The sequence below is a fragment of the Mirounga leonina genome, unplaced genomic scaffold (assembly GCF_011800145.1).
Source record: "Mirounga leonina isolate KUSES-001 unplaced genomic scaffold, KU_Mleo_1.0 Mir_115, whole genome shotgun sequence".
Lineage (NCBI taxonomy): Eukaryota > Metazoa > Chordata > Mammalia > Carnivora > Phocidae > Mirounga > Mirounga leonina.
In genome coordinates, this window is record NW_023270268.1 from 90,151,065 (window position 1) to 90,178,319 (window position 27,255).

General features: G+C 36.1%; 1 protein-coding gene across 1 annotated transcript in view; it reads right to left on the bottom strand.

Moving 5' to 3' along the window:
- Positions 1-379: 379 nt before the first annotated feature.
- The window catches only part of STXBP5L (syntaxin binding protein 5 like), a 428,660-nt gene continuing 401,784 nt past the window's right edge, over positions 380-27,255 (bottom strand). Inside the window, exons 22-28 of the mRNA XM_035000065.1 lie at positions 20,336-20,506; positions 17,978-18,217; positions 11,270-11,630; positions 5,880-6,045; positions 2,837-2,948; positions 984-1,204; positions 380-421 (exon numbers count right to left, since the gene is read on the bottom strand). Coding sequence (XP_034855956.1) covers positions 380-421; positions 984-1,204; positions 2,837-2,948; positions 5,880-6,045; positions 11,270-11,630; positions 17,978-18,217; positions 20,336-20,506 — 1,313 coding nt within the window. The remainder of the gene's footprint in view (positions 422-983; positions 1,205-2,836; positions 2,949-5,879; positions 6,046-11,269; positions 11,631-17,977; positions 18,218-20,335; positions 20,507-27,255) is intronic.

Genomic DNA, 27,255 nt, shown 5'->3' on the forward strand with positions numbered 1-27,255 from the left:
TCTTAGGATGTTAATTTATCATGCAAAGATTTTTTTTTTTTAAGTGCATTAATGCTTTTGTTTGTACAGGATTTTTTCAAATCAGAAGGACTCCCCGTAGTTCCTAAATGTAAATCCTTAGCAAATGACAGGCCAAGATGATAGCTCCATTCCACGTTGGGAAAAGACAAACTCAGCCGTGTCTTGGGATTTTAACCAGGGTTCCCGCCTTTGGGTTGTACAGTGTCTAATAAATTTCCCTTATGATAACTTCAGATGTACTGTAATGGAACATTTTGTAGAAGAAACTGGCTTCTAGCAAGTTGAATAGTGATGCTGGGAATAAATTTGGTTTCCCTGAATAATGGTTTCTCAAAGCAGTCAGAGCTTCTTTAGAAGTTTAGAATTGGTACCATTTCTTATCCTTATATTTCAGCATTAACTGCAAAGAAAAAATAGTCACAATAAAATGTTTTTAAGAATCTTTAAAAGTACTAGCCAAAGCAAGCCCATATAGAACCAATCATGCATATCTAAATCTTAAATTTATAAAACTTCCTTTACTTTTTGAAATAAAGTACATATGAAAAGGTTTTTAAAAAATAATGAAGCTGAAAAGACTCAGCTGATTTTTAACGATTAAAGCAAAAAGTAGTGTGTGGATTCCAGGTTCTAGTGCCCCTCACACCTTTTTTGGGTGAGGGGGGAGGATCATATAATGTATCTAAGCACCTTTTTAGTAGCAGATGCACAATATAGACCCAATGTATCAGAACCAATGAATAATTTTCTTTTAAATTATCTCCTAAGGTAAAGTAGTATTAATATAGTATTTAAAAGCATTTCTCTCCCAAATACTGGGGGAATTATGACACTTATAACGAGATCCAGGTTACCCTGGTTCTCACACAGGATTACTTACAGTGACATCTCTGCACTTTCTTGTGCAGGGCCCCAGTGTTTCAAGTTATTATTGTATGAAGACGCTATATTAAGCCGTTTACCTCATGTGCATGTTTGGAAAATGCTTCAGCGCTGGTCATCATGCCTGCAGTCTTCTCTTCCAGCTCTCCTAGCCTCTGTCCTCTCTCATCAAGTGCGATCCGAGCACGTGTCAGCTCTCCCATCACCCCTCCGGCAGCACCTTTCATCCCTTCTATACCACCTGGTCCGGGAATATGCTGGGCCAAGCTGCGAGATGCTCTTCCTGCTGAAGCTTCCCCAACTGGGGATTCAAGCCATAGCAGTTTAAGACATATTGTCAGTAATTCAAATAATTAGAATCAAGTTTATCACCAAAGTACTTACCTTAAATTCTAGTGTCATAATTCTCATTGAGAGAGAGACATATTTGTTCTTATCGTAGATGGGTATTTGGAGATACTAGCTTTTACCCACAAAAATATCTATGAAAGAGTCTGAGACTGTGAGGTAACCATATTGTTACTGCCTGCCTTTGTATGTGTGTGGATTCCATGCAATATGGCATCGTTGCATTTCTTGACATTGCTGAATTGGGATGCTCACAATATATGTGATTTCATATTTAACCCATATCAGGGTTTGTTCCAATCTTAGGTCTGTTCATTTGTTTAAATTTCTGCCTGTCTTCATTCCTACCATCTCTCTTCCTGTTGCTATCATCCTCTGTAGGCCTCAGTTGTTGTTACTGTTTAAAGATGTGTGTGGGAGGAAGTAAATACTAAAGAACAGGGTATGCATGATGGACATTAGTATACATGTGTTGAAATTTTGTTACTTTATAAAAGAATAAAAATTTCCCTATCATTTACAAAGTTCAGTTTAATTTTAATGATTTTTTTGGAAGTTTTTATTGAAAGACAGCTATCTTGGTAGAAATTTAATGAGCATTCTTAAGGATGTAATGGTAGGAGTAATATCAAAAGGTATTTTTTTAAATTAGAGGCTTATTGAGATATAATTCACATACTTTATATACATAAAGTGTACAATTCAGTGGTTTTAGTGTGCTGACAGAGTAACGCAACTATCACCACTATCTAATTTTAAAACATTTTCATTACTCCAAAAAGAAACTCTGTGCCTATTAGCAGTCACTCCCCCTCCCTCCTTGCCCCAGTGCTTGGCAACCACTAATCTACCTTCTGTCTCTATGGATTTGCCTATTCTGGACATTTCTTATAAATGGAATCATACAATACGTGGCCTTTTTTCCTTCTTTAATTTAGTATGATGTCTTCAAGTTTCATCCCTGTTGTAGCATGTATCAAACTTCATTTCTTTTTATGGCTGAATAGTATTCCATCATATGGAGGCACCTAGATCTTTTGCTTGGTGAAAAGTTCAAGAGAAAGGAGTTCTGATCTTCAAGACCAAATAGGGCTGAGATATTCTGGGAAATACATTCTTTCTGAAAATGTTCCCTAGTATCTTTCTACTCCTTTTCGATTATTCATCAGAGTTCCACTGGAAGAATTTTAAAGTAATTTATTCTGTAGCATTGATAAACCTTGTGTTCTGAATAAAGAATCTGTTTCCCAGCAGTGATTAAAGGCAGGCAGATTCACAAACATTTTTTCCAGAATTTAGTAATTGATTATCTTCACCCTGCCTTGCAGGTATGATCTACTTGCAAATGATGTATTTATTAGCTTACTCATTATTTGTATGAATTGCATATACTGTTTTTGTTAAACTATTTCCTAATATGAAGTAACCGATTTTATTCATGTTTGGTAAAAAAATAATTTTCATGGTATAGAAGCAAAAAAACCTGGTCTGGAATTTGAGACCACATATTACATTAAGTTACACACACACACAGAAACAAGTCTACTATTCAGTGGTACAGTTTCATAATCAGGAGTTTACTCACAGAGCTCTTCTCTGTCAAATGTTTGTCCACTTCCACCAAAGAGTCCCTTGAGAAAGCCTCTGTTTTGAGCTTCTGGTGTCTCAATGGGAATAAACAGATCTCCTAGCATGTCCTGTATCAAATTCAAACAGAAAAGCATTAGAGTAACTAAAAATAAAGTGATAGAAAAAAGATAACCCTGTAGTATGTTAAAGCACAGAATAAAAAGATAGCTTGGAGCTCCTGGGTGGCTCAGATGGTTAAGCATCTGCCTTCAGATCAGGTCATGATCCCAGCGTCCTGGGATCAAGCCCCGCATCGGGCTCCCTGCTCAGCGGGGAGCCTGCTTCTCCCTCTCCCTCTGCCTCTCTCCCTGCTCATGCTCTCTCTCTGTATCTCTGTGTCTCAAATGAATAAATAAAATCTTAAAAATAAATAAATAAATAAAAAGATAGCCTGCTTTCCATATATTTTCCTGGCGATTTTTGCTTTGCTCACAGTTTTATTTCTGGCATTTCTTCTCTACCTCCTTTTTGTTTCCTTCTCTAGTAACTGACATCTGAAAATTTTCATTTTTCTGTCCTCTTCTTTTCTCCCCTTTACAGTTAGAAAACATGAGAAGCTAATATATTTACCTTAGGATTAATTTCTACCTGATCAATGACTCCCAATCTGGATTTAGGATCCTTTTTCAATTACCATAGCCTCTTTCTGTCCTAACCCCTTTCCTGAACCAAGCACGGACAACCCTATGAAGAAGGAAGCCTTTGGTAATATGTGGAGGACGTTTGGATTTATTTTTATATGAAGTACAAAACTAGGAAATGGTTCAAGACAAATGAGTCAAAATATGAGTCAAAAACGAGCCTAGCTCCTGCATAGTAAGATACAATTGTTTTCAATATTTGATGTGCTTTAGAATGACTGGAAAAATCCCTTGTTAGAAACATGGATGTTTGGGCTTTATTTCACACATACTGAGTCAGAATCCATATAGATGTGCTCTGGTTATCTATATTTTTAATGTGTTCTCCAGGTCTTTCTGAAGCACACCAAAATTTGAGAACCACTGGTGTGGAGGAAGGCACTTCAGCCCAAAGTCAGGAGATCTGTGACCTAATATCAGTTTGTCTATGAACCTGCAGCCTGACTTTCTTCATCCTCTTCCTCTCACCTCTACTCAACAGACCTGCAGTCTTCCTCCTGGATCCCTTCTCTTTGGAAATGGCAGCATCATCTACTTAGCCAGAAACCCAGGAATAATTATTAATTCCTTCTTTTCCCTCACTGCTACAACTACTAACCCTCCAATCCAACTGATTATACTTTATAGCAATTGAATCTGCTAACTTTTCTCCATTCTCACTGCTGGCTGCTTTAAGACATTGTTTTTTTTTTGGCCTTAATTATTTTAAAAAAAGCCTCCTAATTGTTCTCCCTTATTCCTTGAAACAATACGCAACCAGAATCTTAGTTTTCATAAACAAATCTGTTAAACCTTTTTAATGACTTCCTGTTGCCCTTGGGATAAATGCCAGATTCCTTAGGCTCTTACCAGGTGCTCCCAGATCTGTTCTGGAAAAATTCTCCAGCACTATCCCTCCATCCTTTTCACTAACTCTTCACTTTGTTGGCAGTTTCCTGAACTCCTGGGGTTTTGCACACAACTATTCTGCCAGGAATATCATTTCCTTTTCCATTCCCAGCCATCCATTCCTATGGACAACTCTTAATCCTTACAACCCTTTTCTAACTAGCCCTCTCTTCTGTTCCAGCAACCCAGGGGCCCCTCTTCCATGTCTCTCCACCTCTGGCACAGCCACATATAGGCAGTCTCTTCCAGAGTGCTGTGGTTGTCTCTTTACTTACCTCCCTCCACACTAGCGGGTAGGGACTTGTATCTTGTTTTATCACTGTATTCCTATAGCCTAGCCAAGTACCAGGCATATGGTAAAAACTCAGTATTTACTGAATAATAATAAGAAGAACATTATTATTTATTTTAAAAATATACTATGTTGGGCGCCTGGGTGGCTCAGTCGGTTAAGCAACTGCCTTCGGCTCAGGTCATGATCCTGGAGTCCCGGGATCGAGTCCCGCATCGGGCTCCCTGCTCGGCGGGGAGTCTGCTTCTCCCTCTGACCCTCCCCCCTCTCATGTGCTCGCTTTCTCTCATTCTCTCTCTCTCAAATAAATAAATAAAATCTTTAAAATAAATAAATAAATAAATAAAATAAAATAAAAATATACTATGTTCCAGGCACTGTGCTCAGCGTTCTTACTTAATTCTCACAACAGTGCTCCAAGACTGAGCGTATGGGTGGGTTAAGTAAAATGCCCAAAGTTATACAAGTGGGCAAAATACAACTGAAATAGTTCAGAGCTTATACTCTCAACCTCTAAACTAAAACTGGCTTTAGTTTTCTTTTTTGTAAAATAAGGGGGTTGAACCAATTAAATCTCTAAGATGCTCTTTTCAAATTTTGTAACTGCTTATCCAAGGTTAGATAGGCATTTATATTTATTCTATTTCAGGGCTCTGCTTACTGCTATGATAAAAAACAAATGCCCAATTCTAACCCACCAGAAATGTATTTATTTTGTATGGCTCTTAATCAAAATTAATATTTCTTCAAAAAAAAAGTCCATGAGCTCCCTGAATTGTATGCAAAATTTTTGTGTATATGTGCATATTCCCCACCTGGGAGGGAGAGAGTTTATAACCTTTTTTTTTTTAAGAGGGTTTATAATCTTACAGAGGATTCTCTGTAGGTAAAACAACAACAACAACAACAAAGAATAAAATGAACAAACAAAAAATCAACCATTAATATGTATGATCTTCACTTTCTCCCTCTCACTTCCCTTTTTTCTTATTTTTTTCTGTGTATACCTAGACCCACACTAAACTTGACAGGGTCACAATGATGAACATATATTCAAAACATATTCTAGGGAAGGCATATTTATTGCCTGGCCCAATAATACTTTAGCTTTTAGATATCTCTCTAATTCTCTTTTTACAACCATGTCCAGTGTTTATTCATAAATGTGCCTGACCTACCTGAAGATTATCACACATCTCTTGGCTGTATGTTAACCGCTGAATTTCAGTAGGAGAGACGAGGTATAATGCCTGGCCTTCATTGGTAAAACAAAATGTCCGTGCTATCCTCATGTCTGTCAGTGGCAAATAATTAACATCCAACACTGGGCGAAGACTAGGTAGGCTGAATGGAAAAAAGCAAATCCACATTTCATATTCAGGTTGTTAGAAGCTTTAATTTCTCTGTGTAAAATGTGCAGACCCTTACATAAAAAATTATTTTTATACCACTATTTTATGGTTGTTTCTTTTTATTCTCTTGAAGTCTCAATGGTAAAAAACTAGACTTTCACATTAAATCATATATACACAAAAAATCATGGGCCCCATCCTTTATCTTAATCCACACAGATACTTAGCAGATATCCTTGGAGGCTGGATTAAATGCAGTGGCCAGCAATTTCAGGATACTGTTTGCAGCATTTCACAGGTTCCTACAATATGGTTATAGTCTGTGGTTATGGCAGAAACACCATAGCTAGAAAGTGGCTGACTGCATACTTGGCCTACTATCTCCTTTTAAGGCAAAACTCCTGAGTCTGAGGAGGTTATGCACTGATAGACACATGGAATGGATCCAGTTCACTGTGCCTGGCAATGGAGTGGCTTTGCTCCCCATTCCTCTACTCCCTCTATACACAAGATATGAAAATTACCTATAACTTAGGTCACCTGCGCTGAAGGCATGATGAATAAATAAACATGGTTAAGGTTATAAGGGAATGAGAATAAGTTACAGATAATAGAATTTGCATAGCCAAATGAATACCACTCATCTCAAGTGTCTTACCAAATGGCTATAGTCTTATCCTAATGTTGTAGCCCATGATTTTGCCTATTCATTAGAATGTCCATTTGGACCTGAACAATTCGTTTCCCTTTCTTTTCTCAATAGAACTTAGTTTCCTCAAGATATTTTACAATCCTTAATACTGCTCAGAACTTGAGTTTTGAAGAGAGTATAAAGAATGTCCCTTTGGATACTTCCATGAGCCAGTTTTGCAAACTACTGAAGAAAATTAATCTCATTGCTTTTAGATCACAGCTCTAATGCCAAAAGGAGAAAAATAAACTTGTCATTAAATCTCAAGCTTTGAAATCATTCAACTGATTCTGATGTGTATAATGATTTTAAATTATCCCAGATCATAAAACCAGTACCTTGAAAAAAAAGTACTGACTTCTCTCTTATGAAAGTAGCTTGTAATTACAAGTTAAGCCTTAGAACTTTATCATATAGAATGGGACCTGAAATCTGTGCAGCTAGAATAAGCTTTCCATGAGGTTCTAGCAATATATTGTCCAATATGGTAGCCATTAGCCATATATGGCTATTGAGCAGTTGATATGTGTGTTGTGTGAACTGAGATGTTCTGTAAATGTAAATTATATACTGGATTTCAAAGACTTACATGTTATGGCATTTCAAGTAATTAAGATCTTTAGGATATGAGTCCAAAACAAACCTAGTTACACAGACTTCCATGATAGATTCAGTCAAATTAATGGGTGGCAGTGGGTGAGGGATTCTAATGGACTTTTCTGATAAACTACATTATTTATGTAGCATAATAAAAGTAAGCCAAGAAAACAGAAATGGTGTGATTACTTTAGGTAGGAAAAGGAAAACAGTAATTCAATTGCTAAAGACTAGGAACTAAGTGATTTTAGTATATGTGCTGCCGAAGTAAGGAGGGAACTACGTGATTTTAAAGCTGAAAAACAGATTTTTTTTCTGTGCAGGGGACACTTTATAAGGAAAAAGTTCACAAAACTAGCAATGGTTCTCACTAAAAATGACTATCACAGCCCAGTTTGAGAACTTATTTATAGATAAGCCTCTAGTATCCCTTTCTACTATTTTCTAGGTCTGGGTACATTAGCATATAAACAATCATTAGCTACCTGCCAACCATCAGAAAGGTAGGACTTGAGAAGAATGGACTCAGTATAGTTCATTTCTGATAGGATCTGGAAAGATCTAGGAAAATACTTAGCATGGGAAGATGATCAATTGGTAATGCCAATTCAAAGGATTCAGTTCTTCAAGCCACATATTATTCCCTAGCCACAACTAATATATTACTAAAATCATCCCAAAGTAATTTCCTTTCAAATATTTTTGAAATCCTCAGGAACACATGAAAATTTTCCACTTGGGGACATAATATTAAAGTAGCATTATCTTGTAAAGCAGCTTTTACAAAGAGCAGAGGAAGACAGAGATATCATCTTAACTCTCCTGTTGTTATGATTCCTGTTCTTTTTTTAAACTCTATTGTTTTTATTTCTCAAGAAATTTCCCTTCTCAAAATGTCAATGGTAGCACATATTTATTTAAATGGAAATTAATTTGCAGATATACCCAAAATCATTCGAGAAAACAAGACACACTAAAATTTTACAAAAATAGGGTAATCACTATCAAGCTAAAAATCTCAGTTGTGACAACAGTTTAATGTCTTTTAGTTTAAAATAAAAATTTGGAGTGACTAAATGGGAGCTTAGGGGAGGGCAGGGTATGGGTGATACACATTTTTTTTTCTCCTCAAAACTAAGGCATTCTAGGAGTTAAGTCATCATTTTCAAACAAGACTGGAATGATTTTCATGACAAATACCAAAAAACAGTTTGAGAAAGAGAAACCAGATAAAAGAAAGAACCAGAAATATCTAAGAGAATGAGAAGACAATAAATGTTTTTATTTTTTCAAAACTTTAACTAGTTTTCCTTGGGTTACAAATCTATTCATGTCTCCCCTATTTAAAGAAAATAAAACAGTAAAAACATTCTTGAAAACCTAGTTTTGCTCTTGAACTGCTTTCCTGTCTCTCATCTCTCGTTTTAACCACAAAATTTCCTGGAAGAATAATCTATACTAAGGATTGGCAAACTTTTATTAAAGTGCCAGATGGTAAATATTGTAGGCTTTGTAGGTCATAGTCATACAACTACTCAACTTTGCCTTGTCTTGCAAAAGCAGCCAGACATTATGTAAGCAAATGGGTGTGGCTGTGTTCCAAAAAAACCTTTATTTATGGACATTGAAATTTGAACTTCATATAATTTTCACATATTATGAAATATTCTCTGATTTTTTTCAACATTTTAAAATATAAAATCCATTCTTAGCTTGCAGGCTGTACAGTATCAGATTAGAGGGAGGGCAGGATAGATATGGTCTGTGGGTGGTAAGTTTGTCAGCTCCCGATCTCTACCACTGCCTCTAGCTCCATTGAAAATTTAGTTTTTGCCTCCACCATGCTCCCAAGATTTGCCTTCTCAAGGATCACTAATACCCTGTTAGTTGCCAGGCCTAGTGTTTCTTCTTCTACCCAAATTCTTTGGCCTCTCTGCTATATCTGACTACCTCTTGACCATTGTCTTGGTGGTCTTCTATCTTTTGTTTGGATATTCTTCTACCGTTTCATGAAGTTATTCTCATCCTTTTCCTATGTCTCTGATGACTTCTCAATATCCTCTGCTGGATTTTGTTTCTTTTCTACTACATAAATGTAGAGATATCCTCAAGTTTTTGTTCCCAGATCAGTCTATTTCTCCTTTCTTTTTATACTGTCTTCTCTGATGATCTCATTCACTGCTGTAATTTTCACTAATGCATTTACATAGATGACTTCCAAAGCTGGATCTTCCATATTTTTCTAGGAGCCCAGACCTTAAATTGCTTGCCAAACTTCTGCAGGACGGCTTAAAAGCACCTCAAATTCAAGGCATTCATTCTCAAACTTCTCATTATCAGCTTTTCCAAATTCTCATAACTTTCCCATCTGCTAATGACATCACTGTTATTCAAGTTCATAAAAATTTTTTAACCTTTAAATTCTATTCTAATTCTGAGATTTAACGATCTCCATCACCTTCACAATCAGTTTTACATTCAGCAAGTTTCCCTCAATTATCCCTCACATCTGTTTCTACTTTGCTTTCTATATAACTAACATTTTAGTTCAGAAGACCATTTCAAGCTCTCCATATAATTTCTTAATGTATAGCTAGAGCAGGTTAGCTACTAACTGATTAATATCAAACTCATTAGCCTGCCATTAAAGGTCCTCAATTATTTACCCCAATCTACTTCTTCAGTTTACCTTCCTCCCAACATCTCCTTTTTAATAACATATACCAACTATCTCATGACTTTGAATTCTGAGGACTTAGTTTATGTCTAGAAGGTTCAACTTGTGTATCTTATCTCCCCCAATTTAATAGTAACCTTTTTAAGGACTAGGACTATGTTTTTACTAATTTTTATATCCTTCACAGGCCTAGTATAATGCTTTACTATCTCAGTGATTTTTGGAACCAGGTGAGTTGTTAAAACAAATGATAGGGACTTCTACACAGATTATGTTTATTATGTGTTTGTTGAACTCATAAAATCATTAGGTAATTAATTTTGTATCTAATGAATTTTATTTTAATTTATTAACAGTATAATGAAATCTCTCAGCTGATATCATATTATTATGGTTGTCAAAGGGCATAAACTTCCAGTTACAAGATTATTAAATTCTGGGGATCTAATGTACAACATGATGACTTATAGTTAACCATACTGTATTGTATACTTGAAGTTGCTAGAAGAGTAGATCTTAAAAGTTCTCACCACACACACAAAAGTGGTAACTGTGAGGTGATAGATGTGTTAACTAACATTATTATGGTAGTAATTCCACAATATATACATATATCAAATTATCATGTTGTACACCTTAAACTTACACAATGTTATATTTCAATTGTAGTGATAACTTTTAATATACTGTTCAGTGCTGGTCTCACTCTTTACTAGACTTGCAACGTCAGGCAAATTTGAGCTTTAATTTATTAACATGTAAAATGGAGGATGCAAATACTACTTTGTTTTCCTATGTCCTACAGAAATCATAAGGACCAAATTTAACTCTGTATGTAAAGTTCTTGTGTGGATTATAAAATATAGTAAAAGTAAGTTCATTTCTTTCCCTTATAGTTTATTCATTTTTATATTTTATGCCTAGCATAATATCTGAGAGATAACATATGTTCAGTAAATGCTTGTGGATTAATGTGTGAATGACTAGAAAAATCACTCATTCTTTAGATTCCTTGAAATCAATTAAAATATATATTTCACTCACAATGCAATGCATTTTTAGCAAAAGCAAAAAATAAAAAAATAAAAACCCCATAGTCTCCTCAAATTGTCAAATAATGAAACATTCACAAACATAATGAAGCAATGATCTCAGGTTGCTTCTTGATTGCACATTACACATATACTTTTCAGAACTGTACCTTGGTCACACTGTTGTGATTACCAGATAATTTATAAAGAAGGCAAGTACCTCATTATCATGATATGCCCATTGGCACAAAAGCATGCCAAGCAGGCACTGTTACACATGACCACCACATCTGCTTGGAGTATAAAAGATGTCTCGGTGATGTTATGAACATAAAGACAAGTCTGAGAAGGCAGTGAGAAGACTTTGGCTTGTTTTTCTGAGCAGATTATTGTATACTGATGATCTCCTATTTCTTGGGATGGAGAAGGGCAGTTCATGACCAGTTTCCTTCTCCAAGATTTTTCATTTTCATCTACGTTGTTTGGATCCCTCCAAACTTCATATGGCGGTTGCATTAATCCGCCATTTCGGTCCATACAGGAGAATGTTAGCACAGCTCCTTTCAGTGAGAGGAATGTACCTATAAAAACAATTTCATATCACTGGCATGTGAAATTCTTTCTAAAACAGTTGTTATTCATTTATGGGTAGTAAATGTTTTATACTGATAATTTACATCTATAGTGTCATAATATTGCAGTAATATACATGTATCAGTAGATTTGTGAGTTCATCATTTGCAATTTCTTGGCATCATAGAATGTTAGGTCTAAAAGGGGCCTAAGACATCAACTTGTCAAATCCTTTCATTTTATTAATGAGAAAATGGAGACCCAGAAAAGTGATGAGACTTGGGGCATGTCACATGGCAAGTTAGTGGTTGAGCCTGGACTAGAACTCAGGTTTCCTAATTTCTAATCCAGTATTCTTTTACCATACTATATAGACCCCCTTAACATCCTTTTTTAAAAAGCAAATTTTAGAAAATTTATAATTTTTATTTATTGAAAGAAGTTCAACTGAAAAAAATCATACCATCTGATTCCATTTCCTTATTTCTTAGGCTCATTTACTAGAAAATGTTTTTTTTTTTCTTCTGAAATTGAACACCTAGAATAAATTTCATGAAATTTTAACATATAGAGTTCATGCTTGCAATTTTGGTTGTATTAAAAAGTCCTTTGGCTCTTAGGCAGGCTTATGCATCTTTATACAGAAAAGAAGTTTACTCACCTGGATTCTCCAAGTTTGAATATCCATGCCCAATTATTACCTATGGGTGTTTTTGCCAGTCCCAGAGGACAGGATACTATAAAGCTTAAGAGGTAACCTGTGATAGATTGATCTTTGGACATTGTCAGACTGTCCTTAAGCAATGCCCCAGCAGTCTTTTTCTTCCTTTGTCCTCTGACATCATGCAGAGAGAGTAAGGGGATTAACCCAGGCTGATATGGCTCAAGAGTGTACATACAACAGACACTTAAAAAAGAATGATAAATAAAAATACATTCCATTTAGAAAGTACTCTATAATTTAACATACTTAAAATTTATCAAATTTAAAATAACATGTTTAGGTGTTTTAACATCCCAGTTGTGTTTTAAAATCCACTTCAAAACTAAGAAGACTGTAAATGTCCTACAAGGGTAACTGAAGAAAATAGGAGAGCAGGGTTTAGGCGCTTCAGTGTGAGGGTCAAGGAATAAAAGAACCGTTGTCCCAGTGTCCCATGGGGAAAAAAGATAATGCCAAAAGCATTAGACTTTTACTTGGTATGAGGAAGATTTTGAGAATAGGGTGTTGTAATCTAATTTTCACTTAACAGGATCACTCTTCCTGCTGGGTATATTCTAAAGGGAATCAAGGTTGAACAAAGGGAGAACAGTTAATAGGTTAGTACGTTAAATCAAGGCAAGAAATAGATAGAGGTTTCCTCCCATCAGGTGGTAACAACAGAGATGGTGAGCAGTGATCAGAATCTGAGGATACTATAAAGGTCAAACCAACAGAATTTGCTAATAAACTGGATTTAGAGTGTGAAAGAAACATAGTGGTCTAGGATGATTCTAATGTTTCTGACCTGAGAAACTGGAAGGATGGAATTGCCATTAACAGATGTGGGAAAGAATATGGGGGAAAGGAAAAGAATACCAGGAACTCAGTTTTGGATATGTTAAGTTTGAGACGCTTATTAGACATCCAAGTGGATGTTAAGTAACTGGATATCTATGTCAGAAATTTGGAGATGGTTACAGACTATAAATACAAATATATGACCCATCAGATTATCAATGGCATTTAAAGTCATGAGGCTGGTTGATTTCATTTTGGCCTTGAATATAAATAAAAAACAGAAAAGGTTTGAGCCAGTCTTTGGGCATTCTGATGTTTTAAGTCCAGTGAAATGAGAAGGAACCAGCAAAGTGGACTGATAAGGAATGGCTAGAAAGTTAGGAAGAAAAGTATGTAAATATAGTGTTCTGGAATCCAAGTGAAGTGTTTTTAATGTAGGGACAATGGTAAACTGTGTAATATGTTGCTGATATGTCAAGTAAGATGTGGCCTGAGAACTGACCATTGGATTTAGCCCTGAGTTCAGTGGTGACCTAGATAGAAGTTTTTATTGATTGGTATGGGAGAAAGCTTGATTAGAATGGAGACAAGAGAATGGGAGAAGGAAATTTGAAATAGTGAATATAACACAAACATTTCAAGGAATTTTGCATTAAAGAGAAAGAAATGAAATGGAGCATTTTGCGGGATAGATTCAAGAGAGTTTTTCTATTTTATTTATTTATTTAAGATTTTATTTTTTAAAGTAACCTCTACACCCAATGTGGGACTTGAACTCACAACCCTGAGATCAAGAGTCACATGCTCTACCAACTGAGCCAGCCAGACACCCCAAGTTTTTCTCTTTTAATGGGAGAAAGAACAGCATATTTGTATGCTGATCTAGCAGAAAGGTAAGTATTTATTACCATTATAATTACACAATTAGGTGTAATAATACAAATATAATGTAATTATATAAAGGAAACAGAGGAAAAGTTGCTGGATTGACTTTCTTGAGTGTACAAGTAGAGAAGTTGGCCAAGTTGGGAGCTTACACAGTTTAGTCATAATAACAGGAGAGAATATAGAGACCATGGAGAGATAAGCAGACAGGAGATATAGATGTGGTGGTTGAAGTTGTTATCTGCTTGTTTCAATTTCCACAGTGAAAGAGGACACGTGGTCATTAGCTGACATTGAAAAGAGCAAAGGAGGTATTGGGGGTTTGAGAAGAGTGGAGAAATATAATTGTTCAAGAGCATGGGAGAGAGGACTAGGGAAATATAGTAAATATAATCACCCAGCAGCAAAGGAGCCTAGTTGAAGTTATTAATGATTTATTTCAAAATGAGACTATTTATTGTGTTTATATATTTTTCTCTAGCCATGTTCAACTACACAGGCATAGAAATAAAGTAGGTAGAATTAAATTTAACCAGAATTGTGATTAAACTGAATTTTCATGTGTAATACTGTGATTTATATTCTGTGTCTGACACAGAGCTCCTAAAACCCTTGGAATTTCTAAATGAGAAGGCAACACAGGTGTCTTTTATTATGTTAATGAGGTGACTTTTGGACCTCACCCAAGGGTGGGGGCTGGTTGCCTGAGGAACCAACAATGTGATTAGAGGTTAGGACTTTTAGTCCCACTACTTCCCCACCACGGAGCAAGGAAGGGGTGGGGGCTGGAGATTGAATTCAATCACCAGTGGTCAATGATTTAGTCAATCATGCCTATGTAATTAATGAAGCCTCCATAAAAACTCAAAAGGGTTGGTGAATAGGTGGAGGTGCAGGGAGAGTAATGCTCCTGGAGAAGGCTTGGAAGCTCTGTGTTCTTTTCCCTACTCACCTCTTCCATCTGGATGTTCATCTGTAAATTTTAATAATAAGCAGGCAAACGGTAAGTAAACAATTTTCCTGAGTTCAGTGTGCCACTCTAGCAAATTAATTGAACCCAAGGAGGGGGTTGTGGAAACCCCAGATTTATAGCCAATGGGTCAGAAGCACAGGTGATAAACTAGACTTCCGACTGGTGTCTAAAGGAAGGAGACAGGGCTGTTTTGTGGAACTGAGCCCTGAACCTGTGGGATCTGATAGTTATTTCCAGATAGTGTCAGAATCGAGTTAAATTGGACATCCAGCTGGCGTTGCAAAGAATTGCTTGCTATGAGGAAAAACCTCCACGCGTCTGGTGTCGGAAGTGTTGTGAGTGTGGAAGTTGTGAGTGTGAGTTGTGAAATGAGAAGAGGTACACAGGACAAACACAGAAAGAGGAAGCACTGGGTTTTTCCCTAAACAGGAGCCAAGACTTGTAGCTTTTTCCATCCCAGCATGTAAAGTTGCTTTTGTAGAATCACCTGGGAGCTCATTAAAAATGCAAATCCTCAGACTCCACCTCAGACCTACTGACTTGGAAACCCTTGGGGCGCGGGCCAATAATCTGTGTTGTAACAAACCCTCCAAGTGATTCTGATACAGACTAAAGGGATAACTACGGGGAATGGATAATCTTTCGGTGCTTTTCCATTCTCAGTGGAAAAATTCAATGATTTAGTGCACTTCAAATTTTCATATCATTGAATTTGTTGTCAAGAAAACCACAGTAGATTAATGTGAAAAGTTTCCTTAAAAAGGAGAAGTGGGCTTTTCTGTGTTGAGTGGCTTTTGATTGCTGATTCAATCTCCTTGTTAATTACAGATCTGTTCAGATTTTTTATTTCTTCATGATTCGGTCTTGGTAGGTTGTATGTTTCTAGAAATTTATCCATTTCTTTTAGGTTGTTCAGTTTATATGCATAATTATTGTTCACAGTAGTAGTCTCTTATGATCTTCCAACTAGGCTTTCTCTCTTTTCCATGGTTATTTATAAAACACATCTGAACCTACCTTCATAGTTAACTCTTTTATGTAGCTCTTAAAAAATACTTTTTTTTAAAAGAGCAGTTTTAGGGTTACAGAAAATTGAGTACAGAATTCCCATATGCTCCCTTTGTCCTTTATTATTAACATCTTGTATTAGTGTGGTACACTGTTACAACTGGTGAGCTAAAGTCTTGAAAGAACTGGAGAATAATGACAGAAAATTGGAGGAGACAGGCTCCCATTATGTATCTTTAAATAGTCAAGGAAAAGCTTTGCAAATATTAACTAACCAGATACCACATTATTAAGTTAAATCTCTACTTATTTTGTATTTTGCCATCATTTTTAGTCTATGTTTGTTAAGAACGGTAAAGGACTTTCCCATAATATTGAGAGATCTGTTAAATTATTTCCAGATCTGTTTATTTCTAGGCTTGTGACATAGAAAACCATATTTGTTAGACTATCTCTTAGAAAATTGTCTTCCACTTACAGTTGTAAACTTGTGTACACAGGAGTTAGATTTTCACCTTTAAACTTGTAAGGAATGCCTGGCACATATTAGGTGTCCAATATGGATAATAATTTATTGAGTTAAATAGTGGATTGAATTAGCGTTTAATAATTCATTATGACCTCACTGATCTGGCTCTAATTCAATCACTGTAAGAGAATTGTGCATATTTCCTTAAAATTAGGAATGTAGTAAAAGATATTTTCTCATCATGAAGTATGTTTACAATTAAAGTGACCCTAAGAGATTAACTTTTAAAATACAATGCATTTTATGGGCTGAATTGTGTCCCCACCAAATTCATATGTTGAAGGCCTAAACCCTAGTACTATATTTAAGGTAGAGTTTATAAAGAGATGATTAAGTTAAAAGGAGGTTGTTAGAGTGGGCCAATCCAAACTGGTATCTAAGAAGAGATTAGGATACACAGGGAGACACCAGAGGTACATGCATACAGAAGGACAGCCATGGGAAGACATGGTAAGGGTGGCTATCTACAAGCCAAGGACAGATGCCTCAGAAGAAACTAGACCTGCTGACACCTTAATCTTGATCCTCTAGTCTCCAGAAGTATGAGAAGATCAGTTTCAGTTGTTTAACACACACACACACACACACACACATTTATCTAAATTTGCCACACTAGTAGAGAGCTGACTATTCCACCTACAATAAGTAAAAATCTACAAGAATTTAGCACACCAGTTAACAAAATATAACTCTAACCTAGCATTCTATATATATGCATTCTTTTAAAATAAAATTCCTTATCCTATATATTAATAAAATTCTTATTTTTTTTACTTAAAAACTATCTGAAAAACATCATACACTGGAAATACAAAGTAAAAGTTATTGAGAAGAACAAATTTTAAAATGTTCAAAGGAATTGCATGAGGAATCACACTCATCTCTTCTTTGGAAGGAAGGAAAGATAATTCAAGAGAATACAACATATGCTTTAGCAAAATACTCGTAACTTATGTTAAATTCTTTAGGCACTAGGATAAAAAAGAAAGAAATTGTATGGCATGCCTTTGAAACAAGATGGGAAGGTTACCAAGGACTTTAGAAAGCTATGTCAAGTCAGACTGCTTTTAGATTAATTGTTCTGAGTTCTTCAGGGATGATTAAAAAACACTCATAGGCTCTGATCTGGCATGGAACTTTGGAGAAATAATTTAATTCATTAAATACTTTAACTTTTGCATTAAGGTTTTCCTTAGTGCTTTTCAGAAACCTTTTTCCCAAGGCATTGTTTAGGTGGGCAGTTCCACAGTTTCCTACCATAAAAATAATTATTTTATCCTAAGGAATGGTAAGTTGCTGTATGACAAATGTTGGGATAGTATACAATTTATGAAATTTTCAATAGTTTCCAGTATACAGAATACTTACAAACTTTATTCCAGATCAGTATAAATTAATGTTATACCTTATCTTATATCTAACTGTTAAAAAGTAGCAACTGAGAAATAAAATTCCTTACCACTTGGCAATACCATGACTGGCTCTGTAAATCTTTGTTCATCTGCTGAAGGTAGGTTCAGGGAGATGATTAAAACCATTCCCAGACTAGTTCCAACAAACAAACAAGGGGAGACCGTAGGGTCATTTTTCCGAGCAAAGGATTCCATGAAGTATAGTGCTGTAATTGCTTCTTTCGAATCTTTGTCAATACTGGAGATGCTAGAGCTTCTAGAACGATTATAGGAATTTTCTCGGCTTTCTATAGAAATTCAGAAAAACAAAAATTGTCAGTGTATTTCCATAACAAGTAAAGTCAGACTTAGTACATGAAAAACAAAATTATGAAGGGGAAGTAGAATTTGATTCCTTGTTAACTGATCTGGAAGACTGCTTGTCCAGTTCATCAGCTTATTTTGATAATGAAGAGATTGAAGTCCAGATATGTAAATCACAAACTTTGGCAGAGCTGGAACTAGAAGTTGAATCTCCAGAGTTCCAGTTCACCAGGTTTTTCTCCCTACATTACCTCACAAATTAGTTGAAATTTTCTGGTCTGGAAAAAAAAATATTTAGTCTGAGTAGTCAAGGTTACAAGAATTTCTGGTACCATTTTAATTATGGTTTCCTTCTATCTCTCAATTGTTGAAAATAGTCCTCATGATTTCTTGGCAATTCCCACCTACTGACAACATTATGGCTACTTAACTGAAAGGTCACAAATGTTCTTGGTGAATACATTTCCCTAACTGACATAATTTTTGGTTTTGCTATATTTGGAGTGACTGCAGTTGTTATATTTACCAAGGCCAAAAAGAGCAACTGCTATATCCCTGAACTACTTTCAGGATACCAACTTGAATCCAAATCCAGTTCTAACTTTACCTAGAACCAAATAAGAAGCTGTAGACAGGACCATCTCGTTGTTAATAGTAATCTGAGAGGGCTTCAGCCCACCTAAAGGAAGTAGGATGGTTTCAAGTTTTCCTGCTCATCAACATTTACTCATGTGCACACTCCAATAAGCATAAAAGAACCACCCCCCCCCGCCCCGCCTCAGTTAAGTACTACTGGAGTGTTTTGTTCTTATAATTGCTCCAGAGTTCAAGTTCCTTATATTCTTTTTTCTATTCCTTTCTTTCTCGATAGGTCAAGTGTGACTCATTTTTATAAAAAGAGACTAAATATAAATTCCTTAGACTCTTCTTTTTCTAAAAAGCAAAATATAGTATTCCTAATCCCCCTCTTCTATCCCTCAACAAGTTTGTAAAAATAATTATTTGTAATAGAATTTAGAGATGAGAGGGAGCTTGGATATAATCTACACAATTCTATAGATTTGGAGACAGAGACATAGAGTTAAGCAATTATCCCAGAATCCAGTAGAAGTTAGAGGCAGAAATGTCTAAAACTCAAAATTCTCAACTCAACCCACTGATTAAGAGTGCTACTTCTATAACCTTTACATTTTGCTTCTATTATAAAATTCCTAGCTAATATGCTTTTGAAGTTTTTCCATTCGTGGTTCATCAACATTCAAGTTTGTTACTCATACACCTGTGAGAGAAATAATCTCATCTACACATCCATGAACCAGATTTAGTATGGTATAATACTAAACTTTAAAATTTTTTGTAATTTAAAAATTTTTTTAAATTTAAATTTTTAAATACAGGTCATTACTAAAAAGTTTTTGAGGTGGTAAATGGGGAATTACTTTATAGAACAGAATTACTAAAGAAAATCTTCTAAGATTATTTTTTCCTCTATCTTTCCCCAAAGTTCTTTGTCAGCAAGACTGTAGCAACTAAGTTACAAGATTCCTTTTTTTTCTCCCTCTCTAAAAATTTCTGGCCTTCTAGCTCTTATACTTTAATCCCTGTTCCAACACTCATTCCATAAACATGCAATTAATCCTTCCTTTTAAAAACATATGAAGATTGCAAACTTTAGAACTTAAGATTCTGCCTTTTTCTTGGTCATACTCACTTGACAGTTGAGGAAATGAGGGTTGCAAGACATTAAATAACTATCTACTGATAGAGACACTGAAAGGCTTACCATTGAGATGGAAGGAAACTCTCAATTGCTGCTGGGAGTGTAAAGAACTGATTAAGGCATAGATCTCCCCTCGTACAGAGGAGGTGTCTACCAATAAGCACAGACATTCTGGTTTTAGAGATGAAGAAGGAGGTATAGTGAGGAATGATTTGGAGTCATGGCCACAGCTTGACCAGCTCTCAGTCACTCATTGCCTAGAATTGACTGTAGTTTTAAAGTATCTTTTACACCAAGACCTACATCCCTTGTCCTCTAGCTCCCATTATCATGGCATATCAAATTTTAATTGTATCCACAAAAATTTGTATGTTTAACTTACCTTCTGTTGTGACTGGTAAAGAAATTTCCATGCAAGCAGCTGATTGTGCTTTCCGAAATGGTGGTCTTCCAGGACCCCAGCGATTTACTTTTGAAACATCAGCACTTGACAGACGTTTTCCAGAACTGCAACTCTGAGAGGTTGGACTTGTGCAGTGTCCATTTACATGATCTGTATCAAGAGGAAGAAGGCAGCATAAATATCATAATTAAATCTTCATATAAAGGAACCCAAATATGTAGATTAATGAAGAGTGAGAATTCCTTTTTTTTAAACCATAGAAAGATGGCTAAGCCCTTGCTATTTTAAGATTAGTCACATTTTCAGTAGTTAGCCAAAATTTCATAAGATTTTTTATTACATATAAGTTCATTTTTAATATGTGGTTAATTAACATAGCTTAAAATTTATTCTATATCCCCATTAAGTATTATACCATTTAATGGCCATTACAAAATAGGTTATAGTATTTGACTTTCTTTTGCATAATTTAAATATACGCCTATTTATATAAGTTTTGGAAGTACCTCCAGTGCTTGGAGTTTAAAACATAGAATGGAAGCATCTCACTGTGTAGTTGCAAATAGTACTTAAGAAGATTGATTCTAGAGCCAGACTGCCTGGGCTCAAATCCCAGTTCTATCATTTACAAGTTGTACAAATTACTGAAGTCTTCATACTTTAGTTTCCTTTTCTATAAGTTGGGAAAATTATCTACCTCATGGAGTTTTTGTGATAATTCATGTCACATGCCAGAACACTTCTTGGTATATGGTAAATTCTGAACAAAAATTATTACTGTCATTCTTGTTTCAGACTATTTAAACTGCTCATGTCTAAGGCAAATAGTACTATTTATTTAGAGCTAGCTTATGAATTTATCTCTGTTTTGATAGAACTTAAAAACTTGGAAATAATGCCACCAAAAATAGGTCTTTTTTAAATGCTAATATATAGGGCGCCTGGGTGGCTCGGATGGTTAAGCGTCTGCCTTCGGCTCAGGTCATGATCCCAGGGTCCTGGGATTGAGTCCCGCATTGGGCTCCTTGCTCAGCAGGGAGTCTGCTTCTCCCTCTCCCTCTGCCTCTCCCCCTGCTTGTTCTCTCTCTGTCTCTCTCACAAATGAATAAATAAAATCTTAAAAAATAAATAAATAAATGCTAATATATAATATTTGAAACATGTCATAGTTCTGTAATATTCAGAGTACATTTAAAAATGTACTTTGGTCATTCAAAGGACGATAGAGTTAAATGGAGAAAATCCTGTTTAACGTCCATATGGTATAACTGTCTACTCCATTATAGCCTTTTTGTATTGCAGAGTTTGAAAAAAAATTGTCCATTTCCTGGGTTTCCTTGTGCAAGGATGACAATCCAATTACGTTTCACCATTCATATGCATTAGTGTGTTTTGCTATTTTTTAAAAAGGAAAGTTAACATATTTATTAAATATTGAAATACCAGACACTTCATACACATTACCCATTTGATCTTCACAACAGCCTGGCAAGGTAGATGCTTTATTATCCTGATTTTGCAGTTGAGAAAACTGAAGCTCAGAAAAAAGGTTTGGAAAATTGTCTAATATTATACAAATAGTATTCATGGAGGCAAAATTTGGATCCAGATTTTCTCACTTAGTGTCTATATGCTTAAAAACTGGGCCACAGGGTCAACTAAAGTATTTGGTAAGGGATAGCAATATTTAATAGGGTTTAGGAGTAGCCTGTGTAATGCACATTGAGATCCATCCTTTTTGGGTCCAGTCATCTTCCATATTAACACAGATCTTGGGATTCTCAGGATTCCCAGGTGGAAAGGCAGAAATATCCCTTAATGAGTTAGTCATGGGGAAGCTGAAGTCAAGAGCTCTACCCCTCCTGCACTATCAAATGTAGTCTGATAAATAGGAAAACACTGAGAACAATAGCTGGCACTAACAAAGACTTAGAATGAATTAAAAAATGGCAACTTCGGTGGCCCAGTCAGTTAAACGTCTGACTCAATTCCAGCTCAGGTCTTGATCTCAGGGTCATGAGTACAAGCCCTACATTGGGCTCCATGCTGGGCATGGAGCCTACTTAAGGAAAAAAAAAAAAAGAAAAATTGGGTACAAATTGCAAAAATAAACCCCCTTCTGCATACGGCTGTTAGGAAAAGTTGCCCTTTCATCAGGCATGATTGCCTTGGTTGGAGGACACGTTGGTTTGTTAATTGACTTAATGTTGGTTTGCTTGATTAATTTGTTTTAGCAGGAAAAGAATTTATGGAAGGATATTAGGCCGCTGAAAACCTCAAGGAGAACCTGTAAGGTATACTCAGAAGCTTTGCAGGCCAAAACAGTGCCCAACCACACTGGCGTTACTATTTTAGTAAAGAACCACTGTTAGTGGCTCAGCATTGATGATCCTGGAATTAGATATTAGGAGCTGTGCTATTGCTGGCCAGGTACAGCAGGACATCTCTGCCATCATAATCACCAAAACTGAGGTTTATGTAATTTTTAATTTGTCTTCATTTTAGTGTTTTTTGACTATTCTCGTTTTCTACCTTTTTGCTGACATTTTGCGATTTTTAAGCTCTTATTTTTAGGATTTTTTTTTTTTTGAAGAATTGTAAGCTGAAGACCTGGGTGTACTGAATCACAGACTTCTCTTGATCAGCGTAATTTTTATCTCCAGTTTTAGTTTGATTCTACTATAGCAAACTTTTCATAGCTATGATTTTGTTGTCAAAGCTAAAAGGGCTTTGAATGAGCACAGGTTTATATACCTTGAGTTTAATGTTTAGTTGCTGAAATCCGAAGTTTGAAAGAGCTTCTTTCTCTTCATTTCTCCATAATTACCCATTTATTCAAGTTTAACTTATAATTTGTTCATTTAAAAGTAGATGTTTAAAACTACTTGGGAACAACTTTACAGTTTTAGGGAAAATAATCTCTTACTGAAAACATTGCCTAAGGCTTTGTCAGTGATGAATAGAATGTTTTAACTTGCAATAACTATTCTTAAAATTTCAGCTTCAATGAGGTATAACTGACATATAAAATTGTAACATACATAAAGTATACATCATGATGATTTGATATAGATCGGGAAAGGATTCCCACCATCTAATTAATTAACATGCCTATCATTTCACATATTTATTTATTTTTTGGTGAGAACATTTAAATTCTCTCTTAGCAAATTTCAGTTACACATTACAATGTTATCAATGATAGTCATCATGTTTTACATTAGATTCTCAGAACATACTCATAGCCGAAAGTTTGTACCCTTTTACAAACCTTTCCCTATTTTTCCTACTCCCCAGCTCCTGGCTACCACCTTTCTATTCTGTTTGTATAACTTCTATTTTACTTTTTAAAAAGATTCCACATATAAGTGATACCATGCAGTGTTTTTCTTTCTCTGTCTGGCTTAGTTCACTTCACGCAATGCCTCCATTCATGTTGTTGCAAATGGCAGGAATTCCATTTTTCTCATAGCTGAATAATATTCCATTGTGTATATATATACCACATCTTTATCCATTCATCCACTGACAAGACACTTAACGTTGTTTCCCTATTTTCACTATCGTAAATAATGCTGAAATGAACATAAGAGTGCAGACAGTCCTTCAATATACTGTTTCATTTCTTTTGAATATATACCCAGAAGTGAGGTTGTTAGATTACATGGTAGTTCTATTTTTAATTTTTGAGGAACCTCCTGCATATTAAGGGCAAGATAGCTGGTTTGTAGAAGCACACCCTGAATGCCCCTGTTAATCATTATCTTGAGAATGTATAGATCCCGTGCATCTTCTCTGTTATTTTCCACAAGCAAGATAGGTAGAAAATGTGCTGTTCAGCATTTCAGGTCAAGGGCTCCAAGGTTGGCCAACCCAGAGTATCTCCGTGGTAATGCAGAATGTCCAGGTGGTGGGCTTTTATCTCTTTGGAACATTTGCCATGCAAGGAGGGGCAAAGCTACAGAGAATTGCTAGGATAATTACTACACTATAAAAGTTTGCTGCATTTAGTTTCCAGCCGCAGATGCTTTGTTCAGTTGGCCACTCCTGGACTCCCTGTACTTAAGTTCTCCCAATAAACCTAGGTCTCGATCGCTGTCTTTGGGTCATTCCTTTGTTCTTGCTGGGTCATCACCCACACTTGGCTGAGAGTCTACAGAAATGTGGCTACACACCTCCATATTGTTTTCCATAATGGCTGCAGCAATTTACATTCCTACCAACAGTACATAAGGGATCCCTTTTCTTCACACCGTCCTTAACACTTGTAATTTCTTTTTGATGATAACCACTGTAAAAGGTATGAGTGATAGCTCATTGTGGTTTTGATTTGCATTTCTCTGATGATTAGTGATGTTGAGCACATTTTCATGTAACTGTTCACCATTTGTATGTTGTCTTTGGAAAAGTGTCTATTTAGTTCCTCTGCCCATTTTTTTAAATTTTATTATGTTATGTAAATCACCATACATTACATCATTAGTTTTTGATGTAGTGTTACATGATTCATTGTTTGTGAATAACACTCAGTGCTCCATTCAATGCGTGCCCTCTTTAATACCCATTACCAGGATAACCCACCCCCCTCCCCTCTAGAACTCTCAGTTTCTTTCTCAGAGTCCATAATCTCTCATGGTTCGTCTCCCCCTCTGATTTCCCCCCCTTCATTTTTCCCTTCCTGCTATCTTCTTTTTTTTTTTTTTAAACATATAATGTATTATTTGTTTCAGAGGTACAGGTCTGTGATTCATCAGTCTTACACAATTCACAGCGCTCACCATAGCACATACCGTCCCCAGTGTCTATCACCCAGCCACCCCATCCCTCCCACCCCCACCACTCCAGCAACCCTCAGTTTGTTTCCTGAGATTAAGAATTCCTCATATCAGTGAAATCATATGATACATGTCTTTCTCTGATTGACTTATTTCGCTCAGCATAATACCCTCCCGTTCCATCCATCGTTGCAATGGCAAGATTTCATTCCTTTTGATGGCTGCATAATATTCCATTGTATATATACACCACATCTTCTTTATCCATTCATCTGTTGATGGACATTTTGGCTCTTTCTGTAGTTTGGCTATTGTGGACCTTGCTGCTATAAACATTGGGGTGCACGTACCCCTTCAGATCCCTACATTTCTGTCTTTGGGGTAAATACCCAGTAGTGCAACTGCTGGGTCTTATGGTAGCTCTGTTTTCAACTTTTTGAGGAACCTCCATACTGTTTTCCAGAGTGGCTGCACCAGCTTGCATTCCCACCAACAGTGTAGGAGTATTCCTCTTTCTCCACATCCTCACCAACATCTGTCATTTCCTGACTTGTTAACTTTAGCCATTCTGACTGGTGTGAGTTGGTAGCTCATTGAGCTTTTGATCTGGATTTCCCTGATGCCAAGCAATGTTGAGCACTTTTTCATGTGTCTGTTGGAGATTTGGATATCTTCTTTGGAAAAATGTCTGTTCATGTCTTCTGCCCATTTCTTGATTGGATTATTTGTTCTTTGGGTGTTGAGTTTGATAAGTTCTTTATAGATTTTGGATACTAGCCCTTTATCTGATATGTCATTTGCAAATATCTTCTCCCATTCTGTCAGTTGTCTTTTGGTTTTGTTGACTGTTTCCCTTGCTGTGCAAAAGCTTTTTATCTTGATGAAGTCCCAATAGTTCATTTTTGCCCTTGCTTCCCTTGCCTTTGGCGATGTTTCTAGGAAGGAGTTGCTGCGGCTGAGGTCGAAGAGGTTGCTGCCAGTGTTCTCCTCTAGGATTTTGATGGATTCCTGCCTCACATTTAGGTCTTCCATCCATTTTGAGTCTATTTTTGTGTGTGGTGTAAGGAAATGGTCCAGTTTCATTCTTCTGCATGTGGCTGTCCAATTTTCCCAAAACCATTTGTTGAAGAGACTGTCTTCCTACCACTGGACATTCTTTCCTGCTTTGTCAAAGATTAGTTGACCATAGAGTTTAGGGTCCATCTCTGGGCTCTCTATTCTGTTCCATTGATCTGTGTGTCTGTTTTTGTGCCAGTACCATAGTGTCTTGATGACAGCTTTGTAATAGAGCTTGAAGTCCAGAATTGTGATGCCACCAGCTTTGTTTTCCTTTTCAACATTCCCCTGGCTATTCAGGGTCTTTCCTGGTTCCATACAAATTTTAGGATTATTTGTTCCATTTCTTTGAAAAAAGTGGATGGTATTTTGATAGGGATTGCATTAAATGTGTAGATTGCTCTAGGTAGCGTAGACATTTTCACAGTATTTGTTCTTCCAATCCATGAGCATGGAACATTTTTCCATTTCTTTGTGTCTTCCTCAATTTCTTTCATGAGTATTTTATAGTTTTCTGAGTACAGATTTTTGCCTCTTTGGTTAGATTTATTCTTAGGTATCTTATGGTTTTGGGTGCAGTTGTAAATGGAATCGACTCCTTAATTTCTCTTTCTTCTGTCTTGTTGTTGGTGTATAGGAATGCCACTGATTTCTGTGCATTGATTTTATATCCTGCCACTTTACTGAATTCCTGTATGAGTTCTAGCAGTTTTGAGATGGAGTCTTTTGGGTTTTCCACATAAAGTATCATATCATCTGCAAAGAGTGAGAGTTTGACTTCTTCTTTGCTGATTCGGATGCCTTTTATTTCTTTTTGTTGTCTGATTGCTGCGGCTAGGACTTGTAATACTATGTTGAATAGCAGTGGTGATAGTGGACATCCCTGCTGTGTTCCTGACCTTAGGGGGAAAGCTCTCAGTTTTTCCCCATTGAGAATGATATTCGCTGTAGGTTTTTCATAGATGGCTTTTATGATATTGAGGTATGTACCCTCTCTCCCTATACTCTGAAGAGTTTTGATCAAGAAAGAATGCTGTACTTTGTCAAATGCTTTTTCTGCATCTATTG